Source organism: Phalaenopsis equestris, unplaced genomic scaffold, assembly GCF_001263595.1.
Source record: "Phalaenopsis equestris unplaced genomic scaffold, ASM126359v1 Scaffold000221, whole genome shotgun sequence".
NCBI lineage: Eukaryota > Viridiplantae > Streptophyta > Magnoliopsida > Asparagales > Orchidaceae > Phalaenopsis > Phalaenopsis equestris.
In genome coordinates this window covers 51,611-66,432 of record NW_018164663.1, presented here as the reverse complement: position 1 = coordinate 66,432, position 14,822 = coordinate 51,611, and the positions used below count along the sequence as shown (strand labels likewise).

Here is a 14,822-nt window from a genome sequence, read left to right as displayed (position 1 = left end):
AGACACATATCTATATATATATATATTAAATTTGATTAACTTTTTTCGATAATGGGTCTCAAGGCCGTTTAATTTATTTTGAGATTAGTGCAATATGAATTTTGATTGATTTTTTTTTATGTTGGATCCATCTTAAAACAAAACTGATGGGTTTGAGACCAACACATCATCACCCAAAACTTTCTTGCTTAAATTATCTTAAAAACAACTTTTTGAAACTAGAGAAAAATGGTGGGTGATTTATATGCACGCAACTGAATTTTTATATATTTACATATTTAACACAATTTTTTATATTTATTTTTATAACAACTTAATCTTTATACATAAAAGTATTGCTAATTTTCGCTTATCTCAAATAAGATACATTTTTTTTATTACACAAGATTAATGTGATTTAGCCCCTAGAATGCTATTTAAGTAAATATAAATGCCTAAGTTTTTAATTATTTAATTTTGTCAATATTTTGTATATGTATTTAGGGAGTGCTTGGCATCAAGGTGAAGATTATGCTTGATTGGGATCCCAAGGGCAAGCAGGGACCGCCTACTCCTCTACCTGATCTCGTCACAATTCATCCACCTAAGGAGGAAGAAGAGTATGGAAGACCATCTTTGCTAATTCCTGCAGAAGTTGAAGTTCCTCCAGCTATTGCAGCTCAATAAATACCATTATGTGTGTTAGGCTTGAGGATTGAGTCCTCCCCTAGATAAATTTTTTTTAATATATATATATAGACTGTTTAAAGCAAGCATCTACTGTTCTCGTCGCCTGTGAAATTTGCTTGTTTACGTGTATTTGTATGAGTTGAAGTGGTCTTCTTGACTACATCCGTCTTTATATACCAGATACCATTCTGGCTTTTATCAGGCATATTTTTTTTGGAAGATTTACATACATCTCACTCGATTCATGTGCATTTACGCATCTAACACCTAAACCTCGATGTTTACATCCTAGTTTTACATACGTCCCACCTGCTCGCCCGGTCTCACACCCTCTCCAGAATTTAAGCAAAGCAAACTCTCTCATTAACTCTCTTCCTCCGGCCAAGTCTCCGCACAGACTACTCTTCCGGCTCATGCGAAATCAGTTTTCTTCAGCAACAGGAAAGCATATTGGCAATGGTGATTATTTTTCTTGTGATAAATTTACATTCAAAAATTAAGAAAATCAAAATACTTAACTGTTTTTATGGGCTTAATGTATTGAGCTTTAATGATTTGTTTATAACTATATATATATATTTATATGATACTCATTAGCCATGTCTGAATTTCTCGTCGCCCAAAGAACATGAGTACCTCCGAAGTTCTTTAGCTTTTATGCATGTTCCGCCAACTGAGTCCACTAAGCTTTATTCCCCAAATGATTTTTTCAAGCTGAGCTCACTCATTTTTTGAGTTCTTTCAAGCTCGCCTGTATTAATGGAGTCCTACCAAGTTTGCCACTAGCTATTTGGCTGGAGCATTGAGCTCGATGAACAACTCTTTGAGGTAGAAGAATGTCAGTCTATCATCAAGTATATATACATTTATTGAGTGTCTGACATTTATTCCCAAAGGTCTTATTAACAATGAGTCTATCTATGATTCGTATAATACAATCTATGATATAGCATTTTATCTATTCTTTAAACCCCCATGAGGGTACAAAGCCTCTATGGTGTATTAATAAGAAGAAAAGAAGAGAAAAAAAGAAGGGGCAAACACAAATGCTAGCTCTCTCTCTCTCTCTCTAAAAATATCGTGTTCTCTCTCTAAGAAGTACCTCGACTTCTTTCCCCTTCTTTTGTAAGGTTTCCCCCGAATTTTATGAGTTCACAAATTATGCGGGATCATATATCTTAAAAAGAATTTAACATTCTAAAATGTATGGTGAGCATGTAACTCATTTTTAAAATTCAATAAGAGCTTTTTATTCGAAAGAGAAGCGAAGAACAATGATGGATTTGTGATGCAACAAATGAATGAATTCAAAGAACAAATGAATAAAACAATAGAAGAGCAAGGCTTAAGAGGACAAAATTGGTACACTAAGATGGCAGAAGTTGTGTAAAGGCACCCAAAATAGAATCAACACCTTGTGTAACTATAAAAAAGAATGGATACAGGGTGATTCATATGTCTAATAGAAAAACGTTGGGATATTCCTTATTACGATGGTGATTATTTTCTAGTCCTTTCTCCATTTTTTACCATTAGCTCTTAATTATCCTCTTGTAATATTTATCTGATAAAGCTTTAATTGCTGGGCAAGGTTGAAATTGACTAGTTTCAAGTGTTATTGCATTCTGGAATTATTGGACCACCTAATTTGCTATTGGCATACTTCAAGACTGGAGATGATAAGCGAGTATTCAAATATCAACCCATACTCATCACACCAAGTATTCAATGATGAGACGGAAAACAGAGTGCGTGTCGGAGTAGATGTTTAATCTACTTGGAAATGTGAATCATGCAGTAAATGTCAATGTAAGCAAATAATTTCTCCACCTATTTCTTTATTTTTGTAGCTTTTTTAGCTTGTCAGTATATCGTTTGTTAATTTTGGGTTTAATTGCTCATTATATCTCATTGATATTGCTTAGGGTTTTATATGTATATAAATAAACTGCCCTGTTAATCACTATAGACACATATCAAGAATCATGAAAATTAATATTATCACTTGTTTATGTAAGATCTCTGTTCAAGGTGATAGCAAATGCAATCTTAACTCACTAAGATTATTAATCATTATTATGGTGGGAGAGACTCTTATATTGGTCCATGTAACACTAATATTACTATTATTATGATGTGGAATGCTGAATAAGGATGTGCCATAAGTTCTTTTTAATGCTGATTACAACAAGATTGACAATTTGTAACGTCATGTTACATTATGATTTACAAAGCAATGTCATATTAGTCTCTTTTATTAGTCATTAGTGTGGTAACTTTTATATTTTGTAGCCATTTTTGTATTATGAGCTTGTACTAATCTTAGGATATGTAATTTTTATGTTCGAAATTGTTGCCTTAATTTCAATAATTAATGTTGAATAGTCTTGTAACTCTTATAAGCTTATCCTCTCGTAATGCATAGTTGCTTTCATTCCAGGAATCTGATCCTTATGAGGATAGCAACACGAAGTCGATAAGGAGATTAAAATGGGCTACGTTGTCATCACATATTAGGCTTTTTGGCCATAGACAAAGAGGTCATTCTTCTCAATGTATCATCATATTTTTTCCTGTTAGTATATTGTTAATTGTTGTCTTTTTTTTCCCTTTTGTTTAAATGTGTTCATGTACATTGATCTCTTATTTAGATAAACCTAATTTGATCTTATTATTTAAAGAACCTAAATTTTTCGTCAAGCTATTTCGCAAACCTTGTGTGATAAATTTATTTTATAAAAAATAATTTTAATCTTTAACTATTTTGTAGATATGCACTATCTATCTTGTAAAATTGAACTCATACTTTAGAAGTGAATACAAAATAACATTTGTAAGGCATCATTCTTTTATGATGATCTTGTTTTGATTGTCCAATTGGTTTCGTATAAGCATCATCAGATTGCAAAATAAAGTATGATATTGAAGTTAATTAAAATATGTTGCAATGACATAATTTGACTACAAGATGTGTTGTTGGAATGGGCGGTGATGACAAATGCATCTGGTGATAAATTTGGGATGACAAACTAATGTTATCTCTCTTGGCCCGAGGACCTTGTGAGGGTACAGGATCGACACTATCGACATTTTATAAGAGATAATCCTTGCTTTCTTAGGCTGTCAATAGTTCTGATCCGACAGTGTAATTGACATGTGGACAATGTGGTTACAAAGCGTACAATATAATGATAAAATAAAGATACATTTTTTATAGAACTGATATTTTGATTGCTAAAAAAATACAACTTGCATAATAAATTACAAATTTTGGGTGCAACTTTCTAAGTGTCCACTTGTCAGTTACTTGGACTGGGTTAAGAATTGCCCTCCTTCGATTGTCTTTTTGGTAATTTATAGTCAATGTCAGACTTTATACACAGATTGTCGATGGTTGCCTATCGATACCTTCAGAAATGATAAATTTGAGCTCATCTCTAACTCGAAATACTTGTGGTCCAATTGCGATCTTTCATATAAGATTGTCGCTTATTTTTACTTCAATCTCTATTAAGGACCTGAGAATATGATAAATCACTTATTTTCACTTAAATCAAAATTTGAATATCATATTTCTAGGTCCCTAATAGTGATGCAAGTAAAAATAAGTGATAGTCTTATATGAAAGATTGAAACTGGAATATAAGTATTTCGAGTTAGTGATAGACTCAGATTTATCATTCCTGAAGGACTCCATAGGATATCATTGGCAATCTGTGTGTGTCAAATCTCACGTTGACTATAATTACCAACAAGATAATTGAAGGAGGGCAATTCTTAACCTAATTTGGGTAACTGACAAGTGGGCGCTTAGAAAGTTGCACCCGAAATTTGTAATTTTTCATGCATGTAAGTAAGCTGTATTATTTTTAGCAATCAAAATATCAGTTCCATAAGAAAATGTATCTTTGTTTTATTATTGTATTGTATGTTTTGTAAATCACATTATCCACATGTCAATTACACTATCGGATCAGAACTATCGACAACCTAAGAAAGTAAGGATTATCTCTTATCAAATGTCGGTGAAGAGTAGTGTCAATCATGTACCCTCACAAGGTCCTCAGGTCAGGAGACAATACTATTATGTCATCCCAAATTCATCACTAGATGACTTTGTCATCACTGCCATACCACCAACACGTCCAACTTATATACCAATCTAATGGTCAATATAAATTTTCACATTTCAAAATATCTTCAGTTGCTCACAAGGGTTTGAATATCATATTCAAGACTCATACCCTTGAGCATTGAGTTTTACTGTAGCTTATGTTGTTGTATGATATTTCCTTTAATATGTGGATTTAAGGATCTTGAGTCATATCTTGGTGGATCCTTATGAATTTCATTTGGTGTTGGATTTTAATGATTTTTTTTATTTTAATGATTTTTTTTACTTATTAGGGATGCTTTTCCTCAATAAATTGTAGTAAGCCCAAATATCCTCTGAAATATCTAAAATCTCATAGAGGTGTTAGGAGGGTGACTCCGAACAACTCTAGAATCTACTGGACTATTTCAAGTTCGTTCAACCTTACTATATGGTTAAGTTGATCAACCTATGTTGGATTAGAAATTATGTTTTATGCCTTAATATGTGCTCAATGTTTTCATGTCTTAATTAACCAATGAGTAAGACATCAATCAATTCTTAATGTTATAGTAAGAATCTCATGGCCAAAACCCTAAGGGCGTATCTACAAAGTATTGGGAGGCTTACACTCTTGTACTTTCCGTTGGGACTAAGCTTGTGGTATCACAAGATATCATTATCATTTAAGTTTTCATCCTTGAATTATTCTCCAAATATTGTCATCTTGATTTACCTCGAGCCTCTAAAGACTTAGGGGTAATCTTGTAATTTTGTAAAAGTTATGTAAAAAAAAGTTGTTTGATCCTCATTATAATGATTGAAATATGTTTAACCATTAATTCAAAGTTTAAATTAGTAATTTATTGATCTTCTTAGACATACCCCTCGTTCTTGGATCATCCAAGTTTTCACTTTTTCCTATACATAATTATTCAAGTAATTACTATTTTGCACTTCTTTCTATAGAAAGTGTTTTGAATAGGTTACTACCTTAGTCATCCCTTGTGTTTCAGTTAAATAAATGAGCTAGTCATCATAGATTTTGTCCCATATCCCTTTAGTTTAACCTAGAAGTTAATTAGATTAGGGCTACAGTGTAAAAACCCAAAATTACAATTATGCCCTTAGTGTTAATGCTTCATAACTGTTTCATTTGAGCCAAATGATCATTAAACTTTTCTGACCTCTTGCTCATAAACTAATTAAGACATCAGAGGAGAAATTAATTTTTATTTATTTATTCATTTTTTATAATTATTTTTAATCCATAATTACAAACTCCCAAGGTTAATTAATTTAATTATCCAAAACATATTCTATCCTTAAAAAAATTTATACTGTTGTTAAAAGTCAGAGGGCCACTTGGAGGAATTTTCATAATTTTTGAATTACATCTTAATTACTATGATTTTTAAATTAATTTTAATAAATAAATAAATAAAAAATATAATTTTTTTTTAAATTTCACTTTTTATTTTTCTTTAACATCCCTGACTTCAATGAACTCAGAGAACTTTATTTCATATTTTATTATTATTATTTTATTTTTCAGAATTATTTTAGTCAGTAATTTATAAAATTATAAGGAAATATATTTAAGTACTCAAAATACATTTTTATGTCTTTAAGATATTATGAAAGTACTTTAAAGTTGTTGTCTTTAATCAAGAAATATTTCATGACATTTTGAAATATATTTGTAGTTTTTCATTTTTTTTATTCTTTTAATTATTTTTAATTGAAAAAATTCTTTTAAAATATAATTTTTATTTTTTTCAAGTGCCTCTGACTTTAGTGAGTTCATTGGACTTAAATTTATATTTTTCTTATTTTTATTTTATTTTATATAATTATTTTAGTGGGCAATTGGTGAAATAATGAGAAATGCATTAAAGTGTTTAAATTATTTTTTTTGTCTTTAAAATTTTTATGGGAGCATTTTAGGGTTGTTTTTTTTTAATCACGAAAATTTTTGTGATACATTGAAACATATTTATATTTTTATGATATTCAATAATTTTTTAAATAAAAAATATTAAAAAAATATTTTTTTAATTTCAAATCCTATTTTAATTTTTCTTAGGTCTCTCTTACTCAGGAAATTCATTAAACTTAATTTCATATTTTTCTGACTGTTATTTCATTTTTTAGAATTATTTAAATGGACATAGATGATTATCATGGAAAAATTAGGGTTTTTAATATTAGAGGTGCTCTCTGACCTTGGAATAATCAGAGCACTCCTAGGCACATGGGAAACAAGTCCTAGAAATTTCAAACTGTGACGATCAATTTTTAGTTGTCTATGATTTAAATAAGTTTTTCTGCTTTTAATGAATTTAAAAATAAATATAAGATAATTTCTTTAAAAAATTTTTGGGTCATTAAATTCTTCTATATCCACTTAACAGAGGGGCTTTTTTATTTTTTTGTACCAATATATGATTTTTTGAAGTTATAGGTATTTAGTTAAATAAAAAATATCCTAATTTCCTACTTAACCACGTTAGCGTCACGACATCCTCGACGTCTCTGAAAGACCCTGCAATGCACTCCCACTAACTACACTTTCCGCGTAAACGCTGACTCAACCCGTGTAACATGTGTTGAGTCAAACCGTTCGTTTCAAATACATGTGAATGGACGACATCTGCTCATCATCCCAAATGAACCATAACCCGTAAACTGTTTGCATTCTAATGTTATGGTCTCTCTCGATACTTAACTAAATCGCATGGGGTTTGTTTCCACACCTTTATCTAAGTGAGGCGAACACATTTATACGGCTAGGTGGACATGGATTGTTCATTCTCTTCATAAACAACCAAACCTAGGCCAAAATAGGAGTTTTCGAGCTATACCTTTTGCCCAAGTGAGGCATCGATTGGATGGGTTGAGAAGCTTCGCCTTGGTCCCACGAACCTTCGTCAACTGTTGATTTGTTCTGTGGCTAGGTCTAAGTATAAACTAAACCAAATTGTGGATTGAGCTTGGTCTTGAGCTATGTTAGAGGCTTCGGGGGAGGGGGATTTTGATTGGGGAAGTAGTTTTATGCTATGAGGAAGCTTTTGGAAATTTCCATTTGAAGTTTTGGGGGTTTTGGTGAAATGGTCAAAAATGTCCCGGTTTTTTGCTTTAAAATTAGGGTTTTGTGATGGGAGGCAGTGGCTGAGAATGTTATAGATGAACTTCGTATAGGTTAAGGAAGGGTTTGGAGCAATTTTGGCAGGGTTTCTCTAAGGTTGGTAAACTTCTTTCATTTGGCCGTGAAAGGTGGTGGTTTTATAGGCTGAGCAAGGAGCTTCAATTGGCCAAGCCAGAGGGTAGAAGGTGGCGTTGAGGTGGAGAGAAGACAAGGCAAGTGTCAATTGGAGTGAGCTACATTGGATGAGTGGAATTTAGAGTTTTGACCACAATAGTGCTCCTCGACCTTGGATTTTCTGGCAATTAGGGTGGTCGTCCAGACCATAGGAGGTCACCATCTGATTGTGGGAAGTCGGCGGTGGGGTTTGAAGCCAATTGTGTTCAAGCATGGGTAAGGGTGTTAGATCAAAAAGGAAAGGAATTTGGGTTAACTTGGGTTTAGGCTCTTGGAAATGGATTTGAGTGGCCTCCAAGGTGGATAGGGTTGATAGTCAACATGTGGGTTTAGATGGTCAAGTCTCTATCCAAGAGGTTAGGGTTAAGAGAATCATTGAAGTGGTTAAGTGCTTTAAGTGGAATCAAAGAAGACCCCCCTCCTTTTTTTCACTTAGGGGAGGGTGACATGGCATAGCTCACATGGCTAATATGTGGCATGGAGAAAGCTTCATGGCTTGCATGTAGCTTGACCAACTTTCATGGGGGAGGTATTTAGGAATTTGGAGCATTTTGTGAGGTGCCATCATGAAGCCAAATGTCAGAGAGTTTAATCATGCATGTGTCGGTCGCCAATTAGAATTTTGTCAGTTGTTTTGAAAATAATTTAATTTAATATATAGGTATATAATTTTAATTTGAAAAATAGTATTTTAATCTTGAAAAATGTGACTGAATGGATCTCATATATTTAATAATTTATGTAATCGAGCATGACACCACAAGTACCCGAGAGATATGCATATTACTTGACGACGAGCTCGATTATATAAACTAAAGAATTTGACATTTTTTTGGTAAACCTTTTGTGTGGCTGACAATTCACCTATCTGATATAAGATTAGATATAGTTTAGATTATCTAAGTTACTAATTCACTATAAGGGTAAGCCTCTATAGTTAATTACACCTTAAGCAACCGAAGTCACTTAAGAAAACTCTTGATTAAAATCAAGGGTTTTTCTTCAAGGAGTTCAATGTTTAGTTTTCAAGATTGGACATAGAAAAGTCAAATGGGAATGACTCAATATGGAATAATTATTTTTGGAATCCAAAGGAACAGGAAGTAGGGGATGTCATAGATTCTTAGAAGAACCTCGATAGCTTTTCAAACTATCATATTGTTTGGTTTTATATTTTTGAAAAAAATGTTTATTTGATATTTTAATCCTGCAACTTATTTAGTATTAAGGGCTTACATTTTCATAATATCCGATCATGCAAATAGTCTAAAAAGATAGGAGGATTTACGTCTTATCGAACATACAACCTCAGAATCCTAAAGAATTAAGGCTTATATTGCACGAAGTACAACCGTGTGAAGGCTTAAGGAGTGGTGCGAGGATTTATGTCATGTCGGACGAACTACCTTAAAGTCATATGTGTTTGTGTTATTTAGAACTACTAAAAGTTTTGCTGTAGTGGATGTGATTCATTATGGAGTCTTGATCATCATTTGAAGTCGTCCTCCGTATACTTCCAACTTGCTTTGAGCTTCTTGACATAATGATTTCAGTTTTAGGGTCTAATGTTTTGAACATGATTATTCTTGAGTCTCGAGGCCCATTGTAGTGTTCCTCCTAAGCATGTGACCTATTGTTATCTATCCTAGAGGTTTTTTACAGGTATTGTAAACAATAGAAAAGTAAAGTTGGATGTATAAATGAGACATGTATAGTAAAGCGCAGTAATAATAATATGGAGTGCACCAAAAAATTCATGGTCTAGCAAATACAGATATTGAAGGATCTGATGATGGAGGTCACCCGAGGCGCCCTGACCTTGGAAGAAGATTAGCAGCTCTGGGATGAAGGGGCATCTAAATGCAAAGTGTTTGCCTAGCCTTGGAAAGGGAGGCGACTCCCAATACCTTAATAGTGTTGGGTCAAGACCAATCAAGCAACATCAGTTCATATGTAATAAGGTGCCATGTCAGTCCAAGAATTCATTTGACCTGTTGTACACGCCGAGAGCTTTCATCAAAGCTTAGAAGATAGGTAATTTTATGGTTGAATTTTTTGAGTCTAGTGAACCTAAAGATAAAGGAACAAGCACAACCAAACTTGGATGCTAAACATCGATGGAGCAGCCAATCACATTAGGGCGGGGCTCAGTCTCACCTTAACTAGTCGCACCAAAGATTATTTTTATAATTTAGCAGAGGTGGAGTTTGAGGTTATCAACAATCAGGCTAAGTGTGAAGCTCTGATAGATGGTCTACGGTTTGCATATGCAATGGGCATGCGACACCTACTTGTAAGATCCGACTCATTGTTGGTGGTCAAAAAGGTGGAAGGGCATTTTAAAATCTGGGAAGACATGATGACACACTATCTCAACTAAGCTAAAGTGAAGATATGAAAATTCAAGTTCTTCAGGATCAAGTAAATCTCTCGTGAAGACAACCATGTATTTATTTTTTTTTTCATGCTTTGAAAATAGGGATTGTACATAGGGATCAAGTTAATCTCTCGTGAAGACAACCATGTATTTATTTTTATTTTTTTTCATGCTTTGAAAATAGGGATTGTACATATCTTAAATATTTAACGATTTAAATAATCAAACACAATATCAAAAGTAATGTACTATTTTGAATGATAAAAATACAACTTTTATGATGAGTTCAATTATTTAAATGAAGAAATTTTTTATATTTATATGGTTTACATTATACTAACAGATTTTTCTCCAATCTAATTCGAAGACTAGATAAGATTTAGATCTAGTTTGCTAACCTTCTATAAGGGCAAAACTCTCCCCTTCTATAAGGGCAAGTTTGATAGTTAATAACATCTTAAGAAATGAATTTTCTTACAAAATTTCTCAATTATGGCTGTAATTTTATCTTCAAGTATTTCTAAGTTTAGTTTCCATGATTGATTAATGAGAATATCAAATAGAAAAGCTTAAAAATGAAAAAATTATTCACAGAACCCAAAGAAGGAAATGTAGAAGATTTTGGAGATACTGAGAGACTCGGTGACATATCAAATATTCTATTATTTTACATTATTGATTTTAAAGAAGATTTATTTAATATTTATATTGACATTTTATTGGTGATTTAGGAATTATATCACAAGATATATGATCGTGAGAAAGCTTATAAGGTGAGAATTTACGTCATAAGTAGACTAACAATCTTGGAATTCTAAGACTAAAGTGAGGTTTACCGAAAGAAGCAAGACTTTGGAATCTTGTCTAAAGGAAGAAAATGTAGCAAACAAATGAAAGAATATACTTACCATCATGCCTAGAAATGTTGTCATCTAAACCACCTAATAAAAAAAAAGCATACATGGTTGGTCTCCTGAATGCAAGGTATGATAAGCTGTTATTTATTAGGAAAAATGGGTCTTACAACTTGATTATAAAAATCAAGATGCTTAAATAGGACTAATACACAAAATGTCTAAAGAATAATGCAAATTTATTTTAACAAATAAATTTTAAAATTTCATAGCTCACTACACTCGAGGGTTTTATTGTTTTTATTAATTCTCAGTGTCAAGTGAATAAAGAGAGCAATGTATATGTATGCATATCCTTGATGATGAATGCTTGGAAGATTTATTCATAAGCCCATTCGGTATGTAGATGCATTAGAGATTTATTCATAAGCCCATTCGGTATGTAGATGCAGACTCAAGGATTTTTTGGGCCCGCTGCAGCTTATTGACATTCTGCTGATAAGTTGTTGATCCAGATAAGTTAGTTGGCTGCTTGATTTGTGCTGTTGAAAAACAGTTAATTTGCAGCTAATTATGGATAAATGATCATTCTGCTTATGTGCAACAATGTTATTTGCAACAAAACTATCATAATAGTATATTTTATACTTGAGAAGTAAAAAACTACTTTATCACAGTAGAAAAAATAAGATACACACCTCATATAACAGTAAGTACCAAGTGTACTAAAAAAGAAAAGAAGTAATAAAACTACATTAAAAAATATGATAATATTAATTTTAAAATCCAGAAGACATAAGTCCCGAGCTACGCCGTGCTCCATGGATGCCATTCAACTTCGATCACTATCAGTAATGGAATCTGCCAGACTGTTTACCCATCAGAAGAAGTCACACTTCTCCGGACCGTTTGCCTACTGCAGACACTCGTAGAACTTTCTCTTGTAGTTATGTGCCCGACGTGACAACACTAGAGAAGTTTGTAGTCCGTAATGGCAGAACACTGGTCGTGAGGTCCCTAAAATCTTGGAGCTCATCTTTTGTGAATGATTAAAAAAGATCATCCATTAGTCATAATAGGAGTTGAAATTGCTGAAAGAAGTAACAAATTACATTTTTTTGCAGTTGTGAGGTCATACAGAATTCATTATACTAACCAACAAATCTGTCGCTACAAGAAGATAATAGACCCTGTAGAGAAATGAGTTTTTGGTTGCATTTAACCACGTAAAACCAGCCTCATGTGTGTCACATGTGCATATCACCAAAAAAGGTCATTTAGAGGAACCTCATAAACTAATGCACCAAAAAGAAGAGAGGAACTTGGTTGCCTTTATTAGGATTTCATATGTAACACTAAATAACAATGACCAACATGCCATCCAGAAGAACTCACAAGGTCAAAATTCTCATCATGAACCTCACAAGCCCACAAAAAGAAAACAAATTAAATTCCAATGGAAAATAAACAATGTCAAACATGTAAACATTTCAAAACAAAAAATATCCATATTACAAGTGATTAAATAAACATAGAGTTTATAAAATAAATAAGAGACTGTCGGCACTATTTTGGTTGAGGGAGTTGCCCGTAAGAAGCTTTCGGTCACCGGAATCAAAATCTCATCGCCCGTTTCGGAATGATGTTCAAGTTTAGAAAAGTATGAAATCAAACTGACCTCATATTTTTCATAGTTTAAATGAAAGAGCGCTATACCTCAAACTCTATATCTATCCTGAAGGATAAACACAATACTTGAGGATGATGCTCGATCAAATAAACTAAGAAATGTATGACTTCCATTTGGTCTGCAAAACCATTTTATTTGCCGACAATTTCCCCTATTTAATATGAAGAATTAAATAGGGTTTATATTAAGCTGAGTTCAAGAAAAACTTCATATATGGTCAAGCCCCTATAGTTAGTTACATCTTAAATGACCGAAGTTATCTAAGAAAACTCTCGATAAAAATCAAGAAATATTATCTTCAAGGAATTCAAAGGAAATGACTTTTCAATGAAATCAGACAAAGATGTGTGAAAGGGGAATGGTTCAAATTTGGGACATTTATTATGGAATCCAAAGGAGGAAGGACTAGGGGATGACAGATCCGGAGGAGAACCTCGAAGCCTTCCCAGGCTATGCTATTTTTTGGCTTCAATTTTGAGGAAAAAATTTTAAGTGTTTCATCCTGCCAATTTTATTAATTTAGGGCTTACATTTGTGTGAAGCAATCACACAAATAGCCTGGAAGATGTAAGGATTTAGAAGGATTTAGATGTGAGGATTTAAGTCGTGATGAGCGACAACCTCGGACTCCTAAAACGAGTTAGGGCTTATATTGTACAACAGGGCTTAGATTGTACAGCTAAGCTATACAAATGCCTAAATATGAGATGAGGATTTATGTTGCACCAGACAAACAACCTCGAAGTCCTATGACTTTGTTGTTTAATTCTAAGGAAAGAAGTTGGTTTAGCTGATGTAGATAGATTTTGCTGTTGAAGATGGTTGTGCTGCCCACCATGCTAGCTCCAAGCTCCTTGTCGTAGCGAATTCAAAGTTTCTAATGTGTCAAGTTTTGACGTCAAATTAAAATTTTCCTATGATTATGGTTATTTAAATTTTATGAGGGATATTAAAGTTCATTAGAGCAACACCTGTTAGGATCTTACGGCTCCCTCATTCCGGCACCACTATTTTCTTTCAGATTCACTTAGTCCAAATGAATTTACTAAACTCAACTTAATGAGTTCCATACTTTCATTTAGACAATGGGAAATCTCATTTGCAACCATTGGTTACCTCCTCCGAGGGATTCCCGATCATCCGATAAAGACAACTTAATTTAGTTGCAATTTATGTTAATGTGTGTGATTAAATTTTGAGTTATTTTTATATTTTGAATATTGTGATCCCACGGTGAATTTTATCTTGGTTGATTTTAACTTTGGTTTTGGTTTTGGTTTTGTGGCTAATCTCATGTGGCTATCCTAATAGTTTTAGTTTTCATGTAGGGTGATATCGTTATTTAGCATGAGATTTTTGCAAGATATAAAAGTACAAGAAAGACATCACTGTAAACTATAAAAAGCGTACCTGGCGAGTCTTCTCGTTCTTTCACCTGAAACTTAAAATGCATGTTAAAGCAGTTCATGTAGAGGCAGAAAAGTAATGTTTTAGTAGTTTTTCTAACCCTATGTCATATCTTGGTGGGTCCTTAGGAGTTTAATTAAGGATGATTTTGTTAAGCAAAACATATTAAGTTTAGTAGACCTCTGAGGTATCCAACATGTTAGAAGGAAGAAGCAAGTTCATGCTTCCCTCTTATCACCTAGTGAAAAGCCTCGAGTTCATTTAAACTTATTATGTTGCTTAATAATTCACCCTATGAACACCCTAATGCTCAATGGACATTGATGTCCTAACTATCTCTAAGAGTAGGGTAATTATCATTTGTAATTTAATTTTGAAGATTATGTGAATGAAGACCCTTAAAGGGGGCA

At 32.9% G+C, this 14,822-nt stretch overlaps 2 protein-coding genes across 2 annotated transcripts in view; both read left to right on the top strand.

Moving 5' to 3' along the window:
- LOC110023171 (40S ribosomal protein S3-3-like) overlaps positions 1 to 894 on the top strand; it is a 7,360-nt gene extending 6,466 nt beyond the window's left edge. The window contains exon 6 of the mRNA XM_020722447.1: positions 484 to 894. Within this exon, the coding sequence (XP_020578106.1) occupies positions 484 to 666 (183 nt within the window). The 3' untranslated portion in view covers positions 667 to 894. The remainder of the gene's footprint in view (positions 1 to 483) is intronic.
- An 11,242-nt stretch (positions 895 to 12,136) lies between these two features.
- The window catches only part of LOC110023165 (eukaryotic peptide chain release factor GTP-binding subunit ERF3A), a 27,304-nt gene continuing 24,618 nt past the window's right edge, over positions 12,137 to 14,822 (top strand). The window contains exon 1 of the mRNA XM_020722440.1: positions 12,137 to 12,222. Within this exon, the coding sequence (XP_020578099.1) occupies positions 12,137 to 12,222 (86 nt within the window). The remainder of the gene's footprint in view (positions 12,223 to 14,822) is intronic.